Source organism: Dunckerocampus dactyliophorus, chromosome 14, assembly GCF_027744805.1.
Source record: "Dunckerocampus dactyliophorus isolate RoL2022-P2 chromosome 14, RoL_Ddac_1.1, whole genome shotgun sequence".
Classification (NCBI taxonomy): Eukaryota; Metazoa; Chordata; class Actinopteri; order Syngnathiformes; family Syngnathidae; genus Dunckerocampus; species Dunckerocampus dactyliophorus.
The window spans coordinates 13,955,585-13,974,565 of NC_072832.1; the positions used below are offsets into that span (position 1 = coordinate 13,955,585).

Genomic DNA, 18,981 nt, shown 5'->3' on the forward strand with positions numbered 1-18,981 from the left:
ATGCTGGATATTTACCGCCTGTGCTGAGATACAATGTGGAGTTACAACCTTGAAACTCCCGACAAATATTCATTGTATTTAGATAAAGATCACTATTTTTAACATTCAACAATGTTTTACCTTTTCAACGAGTATATATTGCCACCATAGAATGGAATAGGCGTAGTGTAGTCTCAACAGCAGAGAGCTAAAATTAGATTGTTTGATTAACCAACATATAATTTTCTCATAAGCGTTCCAACTGTTTCAGGAACACTGCGCACACTGCCATCTATAGGAAAATAATAATCGTCGAAAACAACCTCAATACAGTAATGTAAAAATCAGAAATTAAGTTTTATTTTTATTAATTTTATTGGTACAATATCATATATAAACATTTGTCCAAGAAACATGATTCATATTCCAAGCAATACTTTCCAGTTGAAAAACACATAAGCACCCAATGTTACCAATCACTTTCCATAAAACACCTTAATAAAAAAAAAACATTAAAAAAAATGTGCTTTCTGTTGAACGACGAGCACTGCTTATACTCCCTGTGACAAAATGTTATGCTGTAGCTTTGTTTCACCAACCCCAATGTCGGTACATGTGCACAATGCTGCATAAAGCATTAAAAACAACACACACATTTCAAAGTCTGAGCAACAACAATGCTATTTCAAATCCAATCTTTTCTTTTAAAAATGATGGAAAAGAGTCAATATAAAAACAACCTGTACAAATGAAAATTTCCTGTACAAAAAGCTTGTAAAATGTAGTTGTAGGTGCAAATGGATGCAATGTCTTTAAAAACTGGTGGAAAAAGTTTCCAAATGGTGACATTATGTGCAGACTTGCCATTTTAACATTGTAGCAGCTCTAAATTCATTGAAACACCTAAATTATTTGAATAATTTCAATAAAATATATTGAAACATACATAAATAACACTAAAAAGATAACAGGAAACTTGGCAGAAACTCATTCCCCCAAAAAACAAAACAATGGCAGTAGAAAAATAAAAACTAAATCCATATAAACTGATTCCACTAAAAAGAGAGAGAGAGAAAAAAAGTATGTATTTTATTAAAAAGTAAATATTAGTAGTTAAAAACTAAGTGATAGTCCAAGGATGGTCATTGGAGGAAAATTCAGACGTAGTGAGGTATTAGCTCCACATTCTGTTGTTCACATGTCGTTCTACTGAAAAAACTTGAGGCCTGCAACAAGGAAGAACTTCTCCAGAAAGATCTCAGAATCGAGAACGGCAATGTGGGCGGCGCGACCGATGAGAGAATTGGCTGTGTTGGGAAGCGCATGGATGACGTCATATCGCACAAGATTGCAGTCTTTATTCTGAAGTACAGGCAGCAGCAGATTCTCAATCATCTCAGCATACACTGGACCTGGTGACACCATGAACAGAAAACCTTTATCACTGTGTCTTTTTGATATATTTCAAACAATTTACTGAAGGACACAGAGGAGAGCCACCTACCCATCTAGGTAAGTGAAAAACTAATTACAATTGTCAAGAGTATAACCAACTTGAGTACATTTAAAAAATGAAAAGCCGGCAATCAAAGGATGCAAACATCTAATGAATACTTCATACTGATTATTTTGCCTTCACTAATTTGTGAAAGAAAGAATGACACACAATATGCATATGAATTCATTTTAAAAGTGAGAAATGAGCAAGAGAACAGTCAACAGTTTAATAGTGTTTCATCTCACCAGTTTGCTTGTCTTTTAATGCAGTTTTGCACATCTCTATTCGAGCTGAATGATAGGGGACATAGCGATCTTGCAGGGAACCCACCAGCACTACATTCTTGAAAAACTGCAGACCTGTAGGAAACAGATCAGTACAAACAATACCTATATACATATACCAACTAAGCCATGTGATCAAACAAAAAAGCCACAACAAACCTGATTTCTTGCTGAGTTTGTAGAGAAAGGTCTGTCGAGGATCGGAGTGGTCTCGGCAAGTCAGCTGCAACAGTGACCCTGATTTTTTCCACTTCTGCATGAACCAAAGGCCTAGAAACAACATGCTATTAAGCAACATCCTATATAGTACAATTACTACAATCTCAAAAATGTCTTGTCACCCACCTGTATTGACCAGAGCCGAGCTGTTGTAGAGTGTGCCCAGGTGAGGGCCAGAAAGGGAAAGGAAGGTGTGCAACCTGCTCAGGTAACATTTAAACCTCGGCCTGGTCAGTACTGAGCGAACAATCAGGTTCCCTAGGGAGTGGCCCACAAAACTGTAAGAAAAGATAAAAGCAGGTTTGAATGTGAAAGATAGAGCAGGCCCCTTAACTCATACAAGTGTCTGGATAAAAATGATTACTTTGGCTCTATACTCCAAAAGTTATGTTATTACGGTTGGATGACCTTACCTTATCTTTGACAGAGTCAGGTTGTATATCTGGATATACTGGACTATTTCATCCAGGAGTCTGTCTGTCATTGACTCAAAGTCAGCAAATGTATCATTCTGAGGAAAAATACACCAGTAAGCCCACAATAAAATATACAACTATGGATCTGTGGTTCCTTGATGGGAAACTACTATTGAATAATGCTAAGTTTATCCATATTGAATAGTGATAAGTTTATCCAATCACCTGGTTTCTCTCTGACATTAGAAAGTCTATACGAGCACCGGGCAGCCCCAGCTCCAGGTAAGTCTTCACTAGTCTCAGGTCTGCACTGTTGCCTTGATCAATATGTGGAAAAACAACATGTGGTTTTTAATATTAGCAGAGACTCAAAAAAAAGCATGCTCTTAAGAATCAACTACCTTACCGTCCAACCCATGTACACAAACTATGAGATGAATGCCCTCTTCACAGCTTTCATCTTCCTCCAAGTTGAAGTAGGGAACACTGGATGCCAGCTCTGGAACTTCACTGTACAAGAAACCTGGAAGCTTTAACTGCTTCATTTCTTCCTTAGCCTTGATGAACCTGCATGATTACATTTTAATAAGTGAATGTTTATTTTTAATGTATGTAAAGCCTTAGGTGGTAAATAGGATCACAACTCACTCTTTCATCTGTGGTGTAGATGCACATTCGTACCATTGCAGATTACAAGAAATGGAGGTAGAGGGATGACGCCTTCCTGCGCTTTGTCCCCCACTACTGGAGGCAGGATTGGAGCATATAGGTGCTTTACATAAATCCTGCCTTTCGTGGATGTGGCTGATGCAAAGCTGTTCAAAGAGAAGACGCGTCTCTTGACCAGCTGTGTCACCAGCACTGGTTGGCTCCTCATCAGCAACACCATTCACAAAAGCGTAGCCATCTCCTTCCTCGTAGTAGCCATTCTCAATCATTTCATGCTCGCCTTCGTCCTCGTCCTCGTCGTCCTCAACCTGAGGTCCTGTTTGGATCCCCAGTGTGACTGCAGAAGTCTCCACTGGACTGATCTCTGATACATCTGTGCTGGAACAGGAGCCAAAGTAGTTCTCGACCATGCCACGTTTTACCATATCAGTGCTACTGGTGGCAGAGTTACTTGAGGGACACGTTTGTGGTTCACTACGAGACTCTTTAATGGCCTCAAGACCAGATGCCTCCTCCAGTCTAACTTCCAAATTACTGAGCATTTTGGTGTCTATTTCCAAATCAAATACAGGTTTTACAAGCTGGGACTCCACCACTGTAGCATCACTGGCAGATTTGTTTACCTTATCCCCAGAAAACACAAGACTCTGCTCCTGGACCACAACACTAGACCTCCTGCAAAAAACATCGGCCCCACTAGATCCTTTAGAAGAACCTTCACCTTCATCATCTGAGGGCAAGGAGTTGATAGACGTGAGCGATGACTCAACACCCCTGGCAGTACAAGTATCTTCTGGATGAAGAAACTCTGCTGCTCCACCAGGCTGCTGCACTGACCTTGACTGAACTTGCCTGAGAGCAGAACTTACAGGGGTAAACTCGGGCTGTGGGTCAGCAATAGTTGATTCAACTACACTGATCCCTGCACAAGCCTGTGAGCCTGAAACATGCTGAGTTGAAAAGGAGCTGGACTCACTCTCAATTCCTGAGTCCGAGAGGCGGGAAGAGGCACTCAGGGCTGCTACATCCGGCAGCCGGATACAATCACTCTTTACCTGTACTGACACCAGACAGGAACGCTGGCTATGCTGTGTTGTCTCTACCACAGACTGACTGGAGTAACATTCTGTCTGCGTAGTTTCTGAATTATTGCTGTCAATAGCACCGTCAGTCCGAGACGGTCTAAGAACTGTGACTTTGCCACCTTGGTTATTCAGACTTGCTTTACCCTCGATTTGCTTAGGTCCCGTAAAACATTGCGTCAGCTTTTGGTTGTTATGGTCAACTTGGTTATCTTTGTTCAGGGGCTGTTGGCACATAGACATCGTCCCAGTGCCTGTCTGAAGACAAGCTACTGTAGAAGTTCTATTATCATTCAAGACAGAATCAACAACACTCTGCGCAGGGTGTGCTGATGAGGCACCAGGGTCAGAATTAGCAATAGTCCGTAAACAACTAATAGAGTCCACCTGCAAGGCATCTTGGTCCTCCTCTAAGCTCAGAGGAGCCTCCCCTTCCTTGTACTTTGTGCTAGGGTCAGTGAAAGGAGCTTTTAGGTTTTTATAACCCACCAGAACCACAGAGTCCTTGGATCCATGTCTGATAAGCTTCTTGGAATTGTCAATCTTTGAATTTTTCTTCAGTTTGACAGATTTGCCTTTGGATTTTGGAGGTGGATCAAAGCTGTCACACCAGGTCTTATTTAAGGGGACACATTGAGAATCATGCGACAAAGAGCTGGCTGCTGCAACACAGTCCTTAGAACTGGATTTGTCTGTTTTGCTCAGCACTGAGCCTGTTCGTGTGTTGTGCATGCCAAGCCATGGTCCGTCACGATCTGGTGAACATACAAAAAGAAACATTTGGCTTAAAAGTAAGGCTTATGTCAGTCTATTTAAATATCAATTCTTTTTAATGGACCTTCAGTGATGGATTCTAAGTAACGATCCTCAAAAATGATAGGAAGAGAGCTGACGTCACCATCCAGCTCAGCACATTCCACTGGAAGCGGAGGCAAACATAGAAAGTAACTGGAACTTTTGATGGCATTAGTCATCTGCTGGTGACTGTGAGCACTGACATAGACAGGAAAGGAGATAGCAGGAACTATGACAGAAAGAACAGGACATCCAAAAATTGTAATTTTAGTATTTCAGACGAGTCACTGCAACATACTGTAACTCCTGATAAGCCAAAGCAGACTGTCTTGGATGCTCAAGACAAAAGAAAGCCTCAGCAAATCGCCTCACCTGAAATAACAAGTATTAAGCCAAGATTAAGTTTGATTCTCCAACAACAGACTGTAGTTTTATGAAATAACAATATTATTCCAGAATACTTGATACCTGATATGCAGGTATATATAATATTTAAGAAGTTTGAACTCACTCTTAGTGTGTGGTGTCCCACAGCAAGAAGGGCAGCAACTTGCTCCTGTAGGGATACAACCTCCAGAAACTGTCCCCACAGAGCCATGAGCAGAGAGCAGAGCTGGGCCAGATTCATGTTAACTAACTCTGCTAACTCATCGGGGGACTCTGCTTTTTGCTATTGAATTTAAAAAAACAACACCAGAAGGCTCATACCAGTATCAAAATAATACATGGTAATCAAATGTTGCAAATGACCAAAATATATATATATTTTTTTAAAAAGATACTAATACAGTATTCTGTAGTCTCAATGTGATTGTTGCTGCAAACATGCGTTTGACATCATTAGAGAAAAGAAAACGGTTGTATTATTCAAGAGATCCTACCTTCACTTGTTCACACAACTCAACTAGACGGGCCTCCAAGTCAAGTTTTTCTGAGGAGACACGGAACAGTATTAGCCTTTGATTACTTTTGTAACTTATTTAGTGACTGTGAATGTCTGAGGAAAATAAGAGTGAAAATGTGGTGTAAGCAAATACTGGTGTGGAAAAAGTACAAAAGACCATTTCTTGGATAAAATGGTAAGATCAGAGACAATGTGTTAAAAAAAGGCTGAGGCTAAGGCAAAGACCTTATATTAAAATGTGGATAAAAGAGACAGTAGGAAAAAGATGGCAGCAGGTGCAATGTATCAGCACACTGTGGCGTTGATAGTGCATTTTTTTTTCCACAGGAAGGGAACTGGAGTAAAGAGGAAAAAGGAGAGAAAGGCAGGCTGGTTTGAGGTACGATGAGGGTCAGGACATACCTATGTAGACAGGCCTTTGACTTCGGGGATAGGGTCTTCTTAGTACTCTCTCATAAAGGACTTGCATGCTGGGCTTGGCTAGTAAGATTGCACATATAGGCATGTTTAACCTTTTATTGCTTTGTCCTTTTGGGATGGTTTAGTATCTGTCCACTGGTACAGATTAGTTTTTGTAAGTCATAATATTTGTAAGACATAACGGTGAACTGTGCTTGGGAGTTGTCATGATTTGGATTTTGTGTACTGACCTAACAGATGCATTTATTATTAGAGTATTAATTTGTATACTGTTGATGGGTTTGTGAATATGCAGAATTTCCATTCAGGTGAAATGACATGAGACTATGAATTAACTAAATATCAGTGCTTAAGAAATACGATACAAAACATAAGCATGTATGCAGACAAAAACAAAAACAACAAAAATAACAGATGAGGCAAAAGCACCTCTTTGCTCAATGTTATAAAGCAAGTATTGCATGTCTTGCAAATGGATGAGCAATGTGAATGTCTTTTACCTAGTTCCATTCGATGGGAGGAGGGCAGGTCCTTGGTGATGGAGGTGAAGTAGTCAAACAGACCCTGGTAGGCTTGTAGGAGAGTGGAGCAGAGGTTTTGGTGGAGACCGAGAGCATGCTGCACACAGTGGTCAGATACCAGGAACGACCTGCCCTGAGGGATCAGGATGCATAATTTAAGACAATATCAATAACCGAACTCAACCTTTCCAACTTTGCAATGACAAAAAGATGCATTAGATGCATAATTAGGAGTGATTACATACATCTTGCGACACCTGCTTGACATAACTGTTGCCAAACACAACGTTCTCTAAAGGCGGGATGACCGAGTCTTTGCTCTGTGCTGGGGCATTGCGATTAAGCCATGTGGTTTTCACCGGCCGTGGAAAACTAGGCAACAGAGGACAAGTAAAAAATAAACAGCTGTCTTATACACCCTCAAAAAAGTAAATAGTAAAATGTCAAAATGACCGTCTCTGTGTGTTGATAAGGTTTCTCGAGTCATGTTGCAATTTCACCTGATAAGTGGTTGATGTAGCGCCACTAGGGAGGCGTGAACGGCTACAGAGATGACAGAAAGGTGGAAGTAGTCAAACATAACATTGATGTGCTGGTGGATGCCTTTCTGAAGGCTAAAGTGCAAACGAAGTGAGCGGCTGCTTATGTTCTGTAAAGCGCTTGGGTCATCTGGTCTATACATAGGAAACATAGAAAACACATATTTCATTAGCACAGAGGATAATAACCTATATGAAATAACACTGTCACAAAGGGAGACAGAAGCCTATCAACACTTACGTGTAATCACCATCAGTGAAGTACAGATCCAGAAGAAGCTGGAAATCCATGTCACTCAGAGACTCTTCCACCTGAGGTTTAAAAAGTATTTAGACACATCCAGTGTGTAAAAACAAGGAATGTTGTGTGTATTAGGTCCAATCAGCTCATACAACGCTACTTTATTTGCTTTTGAAATTTGTGGAAAAACTGTTTGTTGCCCCCTTTGTCAAATACCTTTTCCCAAAAAGGGAACTGTAGCACTAGAAAAAGGTCACAAAACATTTTCAGTGCCATTCACACAGTCAAATACAGGTCTAAGATGTATATGCAGACAGAAGCTAATACTAAAAAAAAAAAAAAAAATAAATAAATAAAAAAAATAAAAAATAAATTCAAAGTATAATGGTTAAGAAAATCTTCAGTAAATAGATTATTGAAGAGTTGTGTTAAGGAGCTGAATGTGAGCACATTTGATACACTAGAGCAGGGGACCACAACCCCCCGTCTGTGGCCCGTACCTGGCCACAAGAAAGAACAAACTTGTTTAATTCATACATTTTATTTTTTAGTCTTCCTGATATCTTCTTTTGAAAAAATCAAATTTTGCCTGCATTTGACTCAGTGTAGCGCCTTTTAATCATTGTGGTGTTAGTTAAGCAAAAATGACCCAAAAACAAAAATCACTGGAGAGCTTCTCTGAAAGTTGAGAAAGTGCCAGTGATGAGACATCGCAGAGTGTCAAGAAAAAGAATGCTGCATTTAAAAGAAAATAAAGTGGTACGTCGGTTAACGGCCGCCCCAGTTGGCGCGTTTTTCGGAAAAAAAATGCCTTGGTTTGCATTTGCCCATCTGTTTAGCGTGCAATATGGTGTAACAAACTGTTGTATTTGTGCTGCTTGGTTCGTTTACGCAGCCATCTTGCGTCACGTGCCAAAGACACAACATCAACATCAAACATCAACCAGGAGCTGCCACATGACTTCAGTCAGCTGTCGTTAAGTCCCCTCTTGATTCGTTGTCGCCCAGGTGCAAGCAATGCTGTGACTGTCGGCTGATGACGACTCAAGCAGCACACTAGAACCACATTTACCAGCTTTATTATTTGAATGTGCATTTGATGCACACACCTTTTACAATAGCCACCATTGTATTTTAAACCGCTAGTAGGTGTGAAAAACGTCACTTGTTTAACAGTGCCTATCGCGGCGTGAACTCATCATCATCATCAACTTTATTTCAGACACATACATGGTCCATAGAACATTAAAAAAGCAAAACAAAACAAAAAAAACCCACACACAATAAAAGATGGCTATCCCTTGCTATATACGTTAAGGCGCCAGTGTTTCCACAAACTAGAAAAAGACCCTGACCGAGCTTTGTAGAGGGTTGGTCAGCGCATATATGATGCTGTTTACAGAACATGTTAACCTAAACATACATCTGTACATGAGGTTCCGTACCACAGCAGCACAAGTTGGTACAGCAGCCTGAACAAACATTTGACTGGCACCTTAAGCAGCATCCTCATGCCATCGTTGTACGCCACCTGAAGTTTATGTACACTGCTTTTTTTTATAATGCTGCCACATGTAGGCAGTATACATAGGAGTACAATATGCTTTAAAAAGTGTGTTTTGCATGCGGACCTTCAGCCTATTCGTTGTGGCTACCTTCGCATGGGAACTTGTTGGCCCCACAGTAAACATATCAAGTAAGTTTAAATTTGTTTACGCTGACATTTATGTATGTTTATCTCTGATACTAGCAACATCTAGTAGTATTATTAGTAGTATTAGTATTATTCGTACTAGTAGTATTACCAAGAGTAATCCCTTTTTCTCCACTAAACTACTTTGTTAACCCCCAAATTCCCTCCAAATCTGGCAATCATAACAGTGGGAGACTCGTAATTCACTCTGGATGTGTGCGTGTCACTGGCCACAGCTGCTCGTCGCCATAGCCAGCGAAGCTAAAAGAAACAGGCTGTCAATTCACTGTGCAGCACATTTCTTCAGGCCTCTGGTAGTGAGGTTTAACCAAGATACTACCATAACCCTACTAGCTGTCATCCGTTACACATGCACACAGCACTTCTATTTATTGTATTCTGTGGTTGTAACTGGTAAAATGAAAAAAGATTCAAACTTTTACAAGTTTATAAGATGTTTTAAGATGATACTACTATTCTTTAGTAGGTGAGGGGGCAAAATCGCTCTTTTGACAGTAAAGGTTGCCGACCCCTGGCCTGGGGTGACTAAACGCTCTGTTTTCCCAAGGCATTTTATCACATCTTGTTACTGGGCGCCATGTTTTTTTTTTGTTTTGTTTTTTAAGTGATGAAAATGCCCTGGTTTTCACTGGGTCATTAAATTGACCTGCATTAGGGCACTCTGCTGCGTGTCACGTAATCCCTAGGAAGCTGCCTTGTGGGCAGCTTTTTGAATTAGTGTTGCCACAAAGCTGCAAAAAGCCAAAGAGAAAAAGTTCCTCTGGCGCTTACCAAATTGAGTCTCTTAAAATTGGGGCTGTCATGCATAACCTTGGTTCAAATTTCCAAGTTCTTACAACTTCAGAGGGAAATACTGGTTACACTGCAAAATTTAAGCATTTGCCCTCAGGTTCCTGTGTCATTCTGGTTATGAACGTTCTTTGTTTGGAATTAGTGTCTTTGGTTATAGATAGTCTTTTGCAATGTAACAATTTTCTGTCCACACAGAGGAGGCATACTTTAAATGTATTGAAATTGTACGGCATCTTTGGGTAACCTTCCAGTATCATTTGAGTATCTCATTGCTGGGCTGAGTGTCCTGGTTTTCGATAATCATAATATGGTCAAAAAGGTGAAAGAAGTTCCTCTTTCGCCTAGCTCCATTGCTAGACGAATTGATGAAATAGCAAAGGACCTCAAAGCACAGTTATTAGTGAGGCTCAACGAGTCAACATTGTACACAATTCAGGCAGAATAAGGGAGAATATCCTGACATCACCACAAAAGCTCTGCTTCTTTTTGCAACATCATATCTTTGTGAAGCAGAGTATTCTGCTGCAACAGCAAATAAAACAAGATTAGAGAATAGACTGGACATAAGGAACACGACTGGAGAGCCACTGTCTCCCCTCACCCCCAGATGAGACCTGTCTAGTTGCAGGAAAACAAGGACAGGAGTCTCACTGATTCTGCATTATGATGAGTTTATATTGGTTTATATATTATAGCTATATTGGTGTATATATTGTTTTATATGTTTATATAAGTGTAGTAATCGGTTTGATAAGTGTAATTCATCTCTTCCCCGTTGGCCAGAGGTTTGCAGGAACCCAAGTCGGTCCTTGGGCTCCAACTGACATTATATGCAGAATGGCAGCAGCCTTTTTCTAAAAATATTGGCCTCGTTTCAATACACTGGGGGGAAGTGAAGGTTTTGGGTCCATTTTTATGTCAGGGGTAACAACAGATCATGTTTTTATTTGGCCAAACTACACAACCCACCTTCTTCTCTTCCAGCAGCATCATGACTTTGAAGACGAGCACATCGTTGACAACAATCTCTTCATTCTTGTACAGAATTTGAAATGTTTTGCTGGAGATGACATCGTCTTGGACCGAAGCAGGGAATGCAAGATCAGAGCCTAAACAAAAAAACACTCTTCTTAATGTGTGTGTTAATGTTAAAAACATTCAGTGGTCATAGCAAAGATGTGTGCAAATGTACTGAGACAGTTGAAGGGCCCAAAACATCAAAAATTCCTCCTACTGAACTGATAGTATTTGGATGGTGTTTTGTGTTTACATTGTATGGTGGTCAATTTCTTTTTAATTGTGTAACAGTTAAGTTAAAGTTAAAATTGAAATACAGGAAAAGTACCTGTGATGCAGATCACCCCAACATCACAGTTTGAACATTTTTTAAATTGCTTTTATGTATTAATATCAACAGTGATAACTGTTGTAACTGTAACTTCTTTTTACAGTTGTATCAACAATTTTACTTAAAATATCGCCTGTACAGTTAATAAAAGGTTTTTTGATGGTCACAGCTTAATCCTGTAACGGATCATTTTTATATTACCATTGTTTTTTTTTTATGTAAAAGCCTGAGAGGTTCACCTAGAGTAGATATATGACTTGTATTTTGTAGGGGGTTTCGGTAAAAAGAGAAGTAAAATCACCTCAAAAGTGGATGAAGCGTGGGCACAAAGCCTGACAAAAACCCGAACAAGGAGTGGACTGCTAAAGAAACCTCTCATTACTAACTTCCTTTACATAATAAATGTATAACAACATTTTCACCATTAGGACTATAGACAACCCTGTGCATTAAAATACTATTTTCAACATCCATAAAAATGTATTTACCGCTTGGGTGAAGAAGACTGGCTTCAACTTTGTGTGGGACCCGGGGTGGGATCTTCAGACTGGCACGAATCTGGTAGAACCTGAAAACAGGGACATTTGACATGCTGGTATGAGATATGAGCCATGTTATGATTGTTTTGCAGTCTCACAAGTACAGGCACAAATCGCATGCTTACTTCCAGTGGCTTCATGTGTAAAAGGACACTAAACTGGTTCCTAAATAAATAATGAACACTTTCTTTTTGCAGTCACTCATGTAGAAAAGCTGAGCATTGAGGTGGAGTTTCATTTCACCACGAAAGACAAGCCCAACATGTCTAAGATCAACAGCTTAAAAAAATGTGCTACATCACATTCCATCCTTAGGGTTCCAATAAACATATCAGATGCTGCCCCTGATTGGATCTGTTCTTCGCCACTTCACACAATTATATTTTGTCAGGATGGATGACATTTTTATTGTTTGCTAGTACAATAGGACTTTATATAAGAACAAGTACATTTAATTTGCAATGGAAGTCTGATCTCCAGCTTGTTTCCTGCTAAAAAGAATCACAGTTTGCTTCTTCAGAGTTTATTCATTGGGCAATATGTGACTCTGGAAGTATGAGCTCAGTGCTTTCAAACAACAAATGTGATTACTCGATGCTGTGTCCATAAGCAAACTTTTACACATAATTCCCAAAACGTATATAGTTTGTAATGTGTGTCTTGTACATGCTCTGTATTAAATCCTACAGATGAAAAATCTAACGTGCTTCCACACAAAAGACATCAACTAAAGCCCTGACAACTTGGGCTGCTGCAATACACTAATCTCAAGATCTGATACAATATACAATATTTTAGCTCACCATACCATGGATATCACAATATTCAGCAAACGATACAATTTCATACAATTACATCATTTTCGGAAAGATTTTAACGACTGTGTGATTTTGGTGGCATCTTGAGTGTTCCATTGGATTCCATGAATTGAATTGAAAACTGAAAGTATCAGTTTCACAAAATACGGCTCTGACTGGACAGTGAGTCAACACCTAAATGCTGGACACAATGAATCAAAGATGCTATGAGAAAATTAGCTTAATTTATTGAAACAGTGCAAATTGTGGCTTACAAGCCTTTGAAAAATGTACTAATAAAGAGCAGTATAATGAACAATGAAGTGCAGCCAAAAGTGTATCATGTGGCCTGTTCTGAACAGGTTATTTTGCCTTTTTTGAATTGAAATTGAACATATCGATCCACCAGGTACGTAAACATAGTACCATGGCTTCTCCAAAATAACCAATAATTCAAGTGACTTCAAGTGACATGCATAGTCAAGTTTTGGATCACGCTGCAGCTTCTTCTTGGGTTCCTGCGCTCGCATTACCTTGTCCGGGTGGTGACATTTGAGGTGGATTTGGTGGTATTTCCCAGAGTATTTTACATTCGAATGACATAGCTTGCAGACCGTCATAATCCTATCTAAAGTGTTGCCCTCCTTCTTAAAGCCGAAGTGCTCCCACACTTCAGATTTTAACCAATGAGTTGCTTGACTACTGTTCACTGTTTACTAGAGTATATTTGTTTATATGAGTGTAAAGGTGATTGTTATTTCATGTCTACAGTGCTCGAATAATGTTAAAACACTGTATTTAGAAGGTTTTAAACAGGTTTTCTATGCTCCAAGGACAAAAATATTTCATTTATTAGCATTGATTCATATATCACAGAAATTAATGTATCACGGTCGGGTCGGGACCCAATTAACAGCGACAAACAAGGGATTACCGTATATCACAAGATCGCTAACATCGACCAGCTTTACTGACATTACACTCAATTTCTGCACTGTAACGGCAAGCTTTTCTGCAAAAGACCTGGTAAAATATCTTTGAAGAAGCATTAGCAGATTGCCACCTGCTGAAACACAAGCCAAAAACAATAATGGGCAGGCAGACACAACAATGCACTGACAATTCCAATGATACACTAACTCACCCTCTTTGGAAAAGGTCCACATTGTAAAACTTGTGGAGCTCCACCGAGAACTCCACTGTGGCCTGGACTTCAGTCATCGTGGTCTCTACAGGCTGGGATGCCTTACATCATCTGGGACACATCCGACGGCCTGATTAACAAATCAGACGCCACCAGGGCTGATCACAAAAACAGCAAAACGAAAATGATCCAAAAGAATGGAACTTCAAGGAATTTTGTTGCAGCGAAGAAGAAAAGGGGAGACTATGAATAACAAACGCAAAAAAAAAAAAATAAATAAAATACATAAATAAATACAATTATAATGCACTTGATATATTAAGGTTAACACACCCCTGATTAATTACCAGGTTTTTCCTCTGTTTTTAAAAGCATGTAATTACCAGGTGTAAAAATTCTTCAGAAGTAAAAAAATCTGTAAAAAATTCAGTAAAAATTCTGTGTATACACACTCTTGATCAAAATTTTAAGACCAGTTGAAAAACTGCAAAAAGAAGAAGTGGGAGTTTGAGTAAGCAATTCATTGCAAAAAAAACAGTAAACTGAAACGGGCTGTTTGTCACATCAAACGTTTAACAACATAGCTAAAAAACAAAACTAAAATTGCAATAAAATTTTCCAAGAAACGACTCAGTAATGAATAGCTGCGCCATTCTTGCCATCTGTCGTTTGACGCCCCTGCACAACCTGAAGCTCCATTGTCCCATTGAAGGAAAAAGCACCCCAGATCATGATGGCGCCCCCTCCACTGTGCCATGTGGAAAACATCTCAGGTGGGATCTCCCCGTCATGCCAGTAATGTTGGAAGCCATCAGGACCGTCAAGGTTACATTTTTTTCTCATCATAGAATAAAACTTTCTTCCACATTTCAGTGTCCCATGTTTTGTGCTCTCGTGCAAAATCCAAACTGGCAATTTTGAGGCGTTGAAGGAGATGAAAACTTTGAAGACGTTTTTGTCTCTCACAGATGTCATCTGATGGTTATTGGACTACACTCGGCACCAGTAACAACCTTCATTTGGGCCGAGGATTGTCCTGTGTCTTGACGGACAGCCAATCCTCCAGCTCAGGGCCGGTGACATTTTTTGGGTCTATTTCATGACCTTTTTGTTCCATAACCCTCATGATCTTTTAAGTTGAAAATGACTGTATTACTGCCTCCAACCTCAGCAACAATGGCATGTTGCGAGAGGCCTTCCTTATGCAACTCAACAATCCAACTATGTTCAAAGAGAGAGAGCTTTTTTGCCTTTGCAATCAAGATTTTGGCTTTAAAAGGCTGTGTTCTTAAACCTAGGATCAGCTGATGGACAGCCTATTTCACTTTCATGGTTGTGTGCAATAAATTGTCTAGTGATTTTTTTTTTGTTTCACTCCCATTTCTTCTTTTTGGATTTTGAGGCTCTACTCAGAACCTCCTTAAGAGCCAACAGTGCAAAATGTAAGTTCTTGTAATTTTTCAACTGGACTTAACATTTTGAGCAGAAATATATCTCACTACTCAAAAGTCCATTCATCCATCTTCCTCCGCTTATCTGAGGTTGGGTCGCGGGGGCAGCAGCCTGAGCAGGGAAGCCCAGTCTTCCCTCTCCCCAGCTACTTTGTCCAGCGGCTCCCGGCGGCTCCCGAGGCATTCGCAGAGTCTCTCCAACGTTTCCTGGGTCTTCCCCGAGGCCTCTTACTGGTTGGATGTGCCCCAGAGAGGCATCCTGACCAGATGCCCGAGCCACCTCATGTGGCTCCGCCCAAGAGGAGCAGCTGGTCTACTCAGAGTTTCTCCCAAATTACAGTGATTCTCACCCTATCTCTAAAGGGACAGCCCAGCCACCCTACGGAGAAAAGTCACTTCGGACGCTTTTACCTGGGACCTTGTCCTTTCGGTCACTACAGTAAAGCTCATGTCCATAGGTGAGGGTAGGAACGTAGATAGACCGATAAATTGAGAACTTTGCATTTCAGCTAAGTTCCGTTTTCACCACAATGGACCGATGCAGAGTCCGCATCACTGAAGACGCCGCTCCAATCCGCCTGTCACTCTCACGTTCCATCCATCCCTCACTCGTGAACAAGACCTCGAGGTACTTAAACTCCTCCACTTGGGGCATTATCTCATCCCCGACCCTGAGATGGCTCGCCACTATTCTCCGGGCGAGAACCATGAACTCGGACTTGGAGGTGCTGATTCTCAACACAGGCGCTTCACACTCGGCTGCGAATCGATCCAGTGAGAGTTGAAGGTCACGGCTCGATGAAGCCAACAGGACCACATCGTCTGCAAAAAGCAGAGACCCAATCCTGTGGCCACCAGACTGGAACCTAATTAATTTTGTTTATTTAGTTTGACATCTATTTGGTAAATCTAATCTGTTTATGTATTTACTATTGAATACATTGTATTGCTCATGATAAACTGAGCAGCAGGCCTCCAAGTTCCATTTGTGGTGCTATGGTTATTATCACACTTTTGTCCACTTTGTACCCTTCACTTGTGGCATCCCCAAAGGTAGTTTGGTGTAACAGCATCAGACACAGATTTGTTTCTTTTTCAGTTGAACTGTACATGTTATGTAGGTAACATGACTTATTATGGTCTCATTTTCTCTTTGCATCAGGAGAAGCACGTAGCATGTTCACTATGTCTGACAACCCAAAAAATACTGACTTCTTATACAGTGGCAACGATTGTGGTTACAATGTACACAATTGTTGCTCGTGGCCATAACAGATATACATTGATTTGCTCCATAAATTAGTTAAGTATCAAATTAATTAATCCTTCAATGAAAAGGAGCATAGCATTAAGGCCATAAGTGGCAACATTCATTTGAAGCTTGTTGAAACACACCCTTGATGTTAAGAAAATGCTGTAGATGTGGGTTTTAACATCTCTAGCTTTTTAACATGCGCATAGAAAGGTTAACACACCCCCGTTACATTACCAGGTGTTTCTTCTTTTACTAAAAACTTTAGTTATTAGGTGTAAAAACATGAGACCACATCCAAATAGCCTGATACATAGGACGATGTTTTCTTTACAGAATAAGCGACGTAGAAGATGGATGGATGGATGGATGTTTTCTTTACAAACAACAGTTTTTTAAAAATCCTGGTTTGTGTAGTAGGCCAAGGTTCATGTTTCAAGTTATCAGACCAGTGTAATGAATACCTGCTTTAAGTATTTCTATATTGTACCCTATATAGGTGCAAAAGTAGGACAGTTAGCCAAAATAGCACTCGTCGTTAAGTAAACACGGAGTGCAACATTTAGCTTAGTTACAATTGAGGCCAAAGCTCAACATGAGAGATCAAATGGCATCATTTCATCTCTAACTGACACTTAACTTAGACTGTTAATGGAGACGTACAACTGCTAGGCTGATATTGGCAGTACTATCATGCTGTTACAAGTGGGGAGTGACTCTTCAAGGTTCGCCAGGGGCCCTCAAAAATGTCAGGTCCGGTCATCAAAACATCTCTCAAAACATTCTACGCAAACTTCCATAACGATGTAATATTTACCATAATCAATGACCATTATACTGACAAGCTATCGTTAACAGCCTTGTACAAGCTAGCAGGCTAACATTGGCTACGTAGAAGCTAAACAACTCACCATTGCGCTGGCAAGCTAACGTTAGCTAGCTAACCAACGTTAGCTCCGATTTCAATCCAGATTTCCTCTCGTTTCTTTCGCTCCCAGATCCTGACGGAAAAGTCTTACTAGCTCAACGACTCGTCCACCTTCTGATAAACGACAGAGGAGAACCACACATCAAGTGAACTACTGGCCATTTACACTGTAGAATAGAGATAGCTTTGACTCTATGTGAGTGCGTGTCTATGTGTAGTGACTGTCACACTCAGGAGGTAAACCTGCCAGTTGACGAGCGTGTAACTATGCGTTAATGCGAACATACACACAGGAGAGGCGCAGCTCCGGTGTTTCCATTGATCTTGGAATACTTTAATTGTAGCATATAATCATAATAATAATTATATTAATCATAATAATTGCAGTTTTATATTAAATACTTTTTGAGGGTGAATTAAGGCTGTGAAATCTAGTTGGAATAGTTTCAAAAGGAAGTGGCAAAGACGATACGACCACAGCGGGATGCATTTTAAAATACTGTATATGGTATTTGTATTATTAGTTTTCTACATTTTCCATTTTGACCAAAAGTGCAATGTCCAAAATTATTGTTATCCTGCTGAGACCCATCATTGCATGTTTAAGGGACAAATAAGCACTCATTTAATGCACAACAATTCACTTTAACACAGACTGCGAAGGGCATGGATAATTTTTAGCTCTAGCATCACACTTTCCATACATGTAATATAATATTTCCATTCCATTCTTCTTCCGCTTATCCGGGTGGCCGGGGTAGCAGTCCCAGTAAAGAAGTCCAGACAATATAATATAAGATAATTATCATAATGCAATAGCCTAACATTTAACACCTACCAATAACAACGCCAGCAAAGATTTCAAAGCTTTGAAGTATTTCTCTCATCCGTATGATTAATCATTTGGTTTTCAGCTATGTGATTAAAGACAGTAGAGGAGCACTGCATTTACTAATTGATGTGCATGATATACAGTTATGAATGCAGGACTGCACTTCCAAAGAAAATTAGGATGCAGGTGCAAAAAAAACAGGTAAAGTGTGAACATTGAACAGTACTTTTTCACACCCACAAGTAAAGGGACAAGGCCAGACCCATCTAGGCGACCTGGGGTTTGTCACTCCTGCATCGGAGGACTCAATGCTTTCCCAGCTCCTGTCTTGGAGCAAAGCAGAAAAGCATCATTGCTTGAGCACATACACTATAACATGGCAGGAGTCAAAAGGTAAAATAAACTATTGATAATATCTAATGAAGCAGTTGGGTCACTAATGTATTCATGTTTATTTTTCAGAAATATCCTTCGTACACATTGTGTTGCTGCAGTGTCATCCCACAATATGTCAATGGACTCCATTCTCAGAGTAAATACAGTGTATCACATCGCGGTGCTTCTAATAGATATGTGTCCTTTGTCGCAGTGTAAAATCCATCCATCCATTTTCTATG

General features: G+C 40.1%; 1 protein-coding gene across 3 annotated transcripts; it reads right to left on the reverse strand.

Moving 5' to 3' along the window:
- Positions 1 to 347: 347 nt before the first annotated feature.
- fam135a (family with sequence similarity 135 member A) lies at positions 348 to 17,781 on the reverse strand. 3 transcript variants are annotated; one of them, XM_054799145.1, is made up of 21 exons: positions 17,516 to 17,781; positions 13,902 to 14,031; positions 11,910 to 11,989; positions 11,043 to 11,182; positions 7,568 to 7,638; positions 7,288 to 7,461; positions 7,033 to 7,159; positions 6,767 to 6,920; positions 6,249 to 6,326; positions 5,824 to 5,873; positions 5,454 to 5,612; positions 5,241 to 5,314; positions 4,986 to 5,140; positions 3,045 to 4,902; positions 2,803 to 2,963; positions 2,622 to 2,713; positions 2,394 to 2,491; positions 2,107 to 2,258; positions 1,921 to 2,031; positions 1,723 to 1,836; positions 348 to 1,391 (listed from the first exon to the last, which is right to left on the reverse strand). In XM_054799145.1, the coding sequence occupies exons 2-21, from the start codon at positions 13,976 to 13,978 to the stop codon at positions 1,186 to 1,188; spliced, it is 4,131 nt and encodes a 1,376-aa protein (XP_054655120.1). In that variant the 5' UTR covers positions 13,979 to 14,031; positions 17,516 to 17,781; the 3' UTR covers positions 348 to 1,185. The 3 variants fall into 3 exon arrangements, with proteins under 3 accessions (XP_054655120.1, XP_054655121.1, XP_054655122.1); XM_054799146.1 differs by having other exon boundaries at positions 13,902 to 14,059; XM_054799147.1 differs by lacking the exon at positions 6,249 to 6,326.
- Positions 17,782 to 18,981: the final 1,200 nt, after the last annotated feature.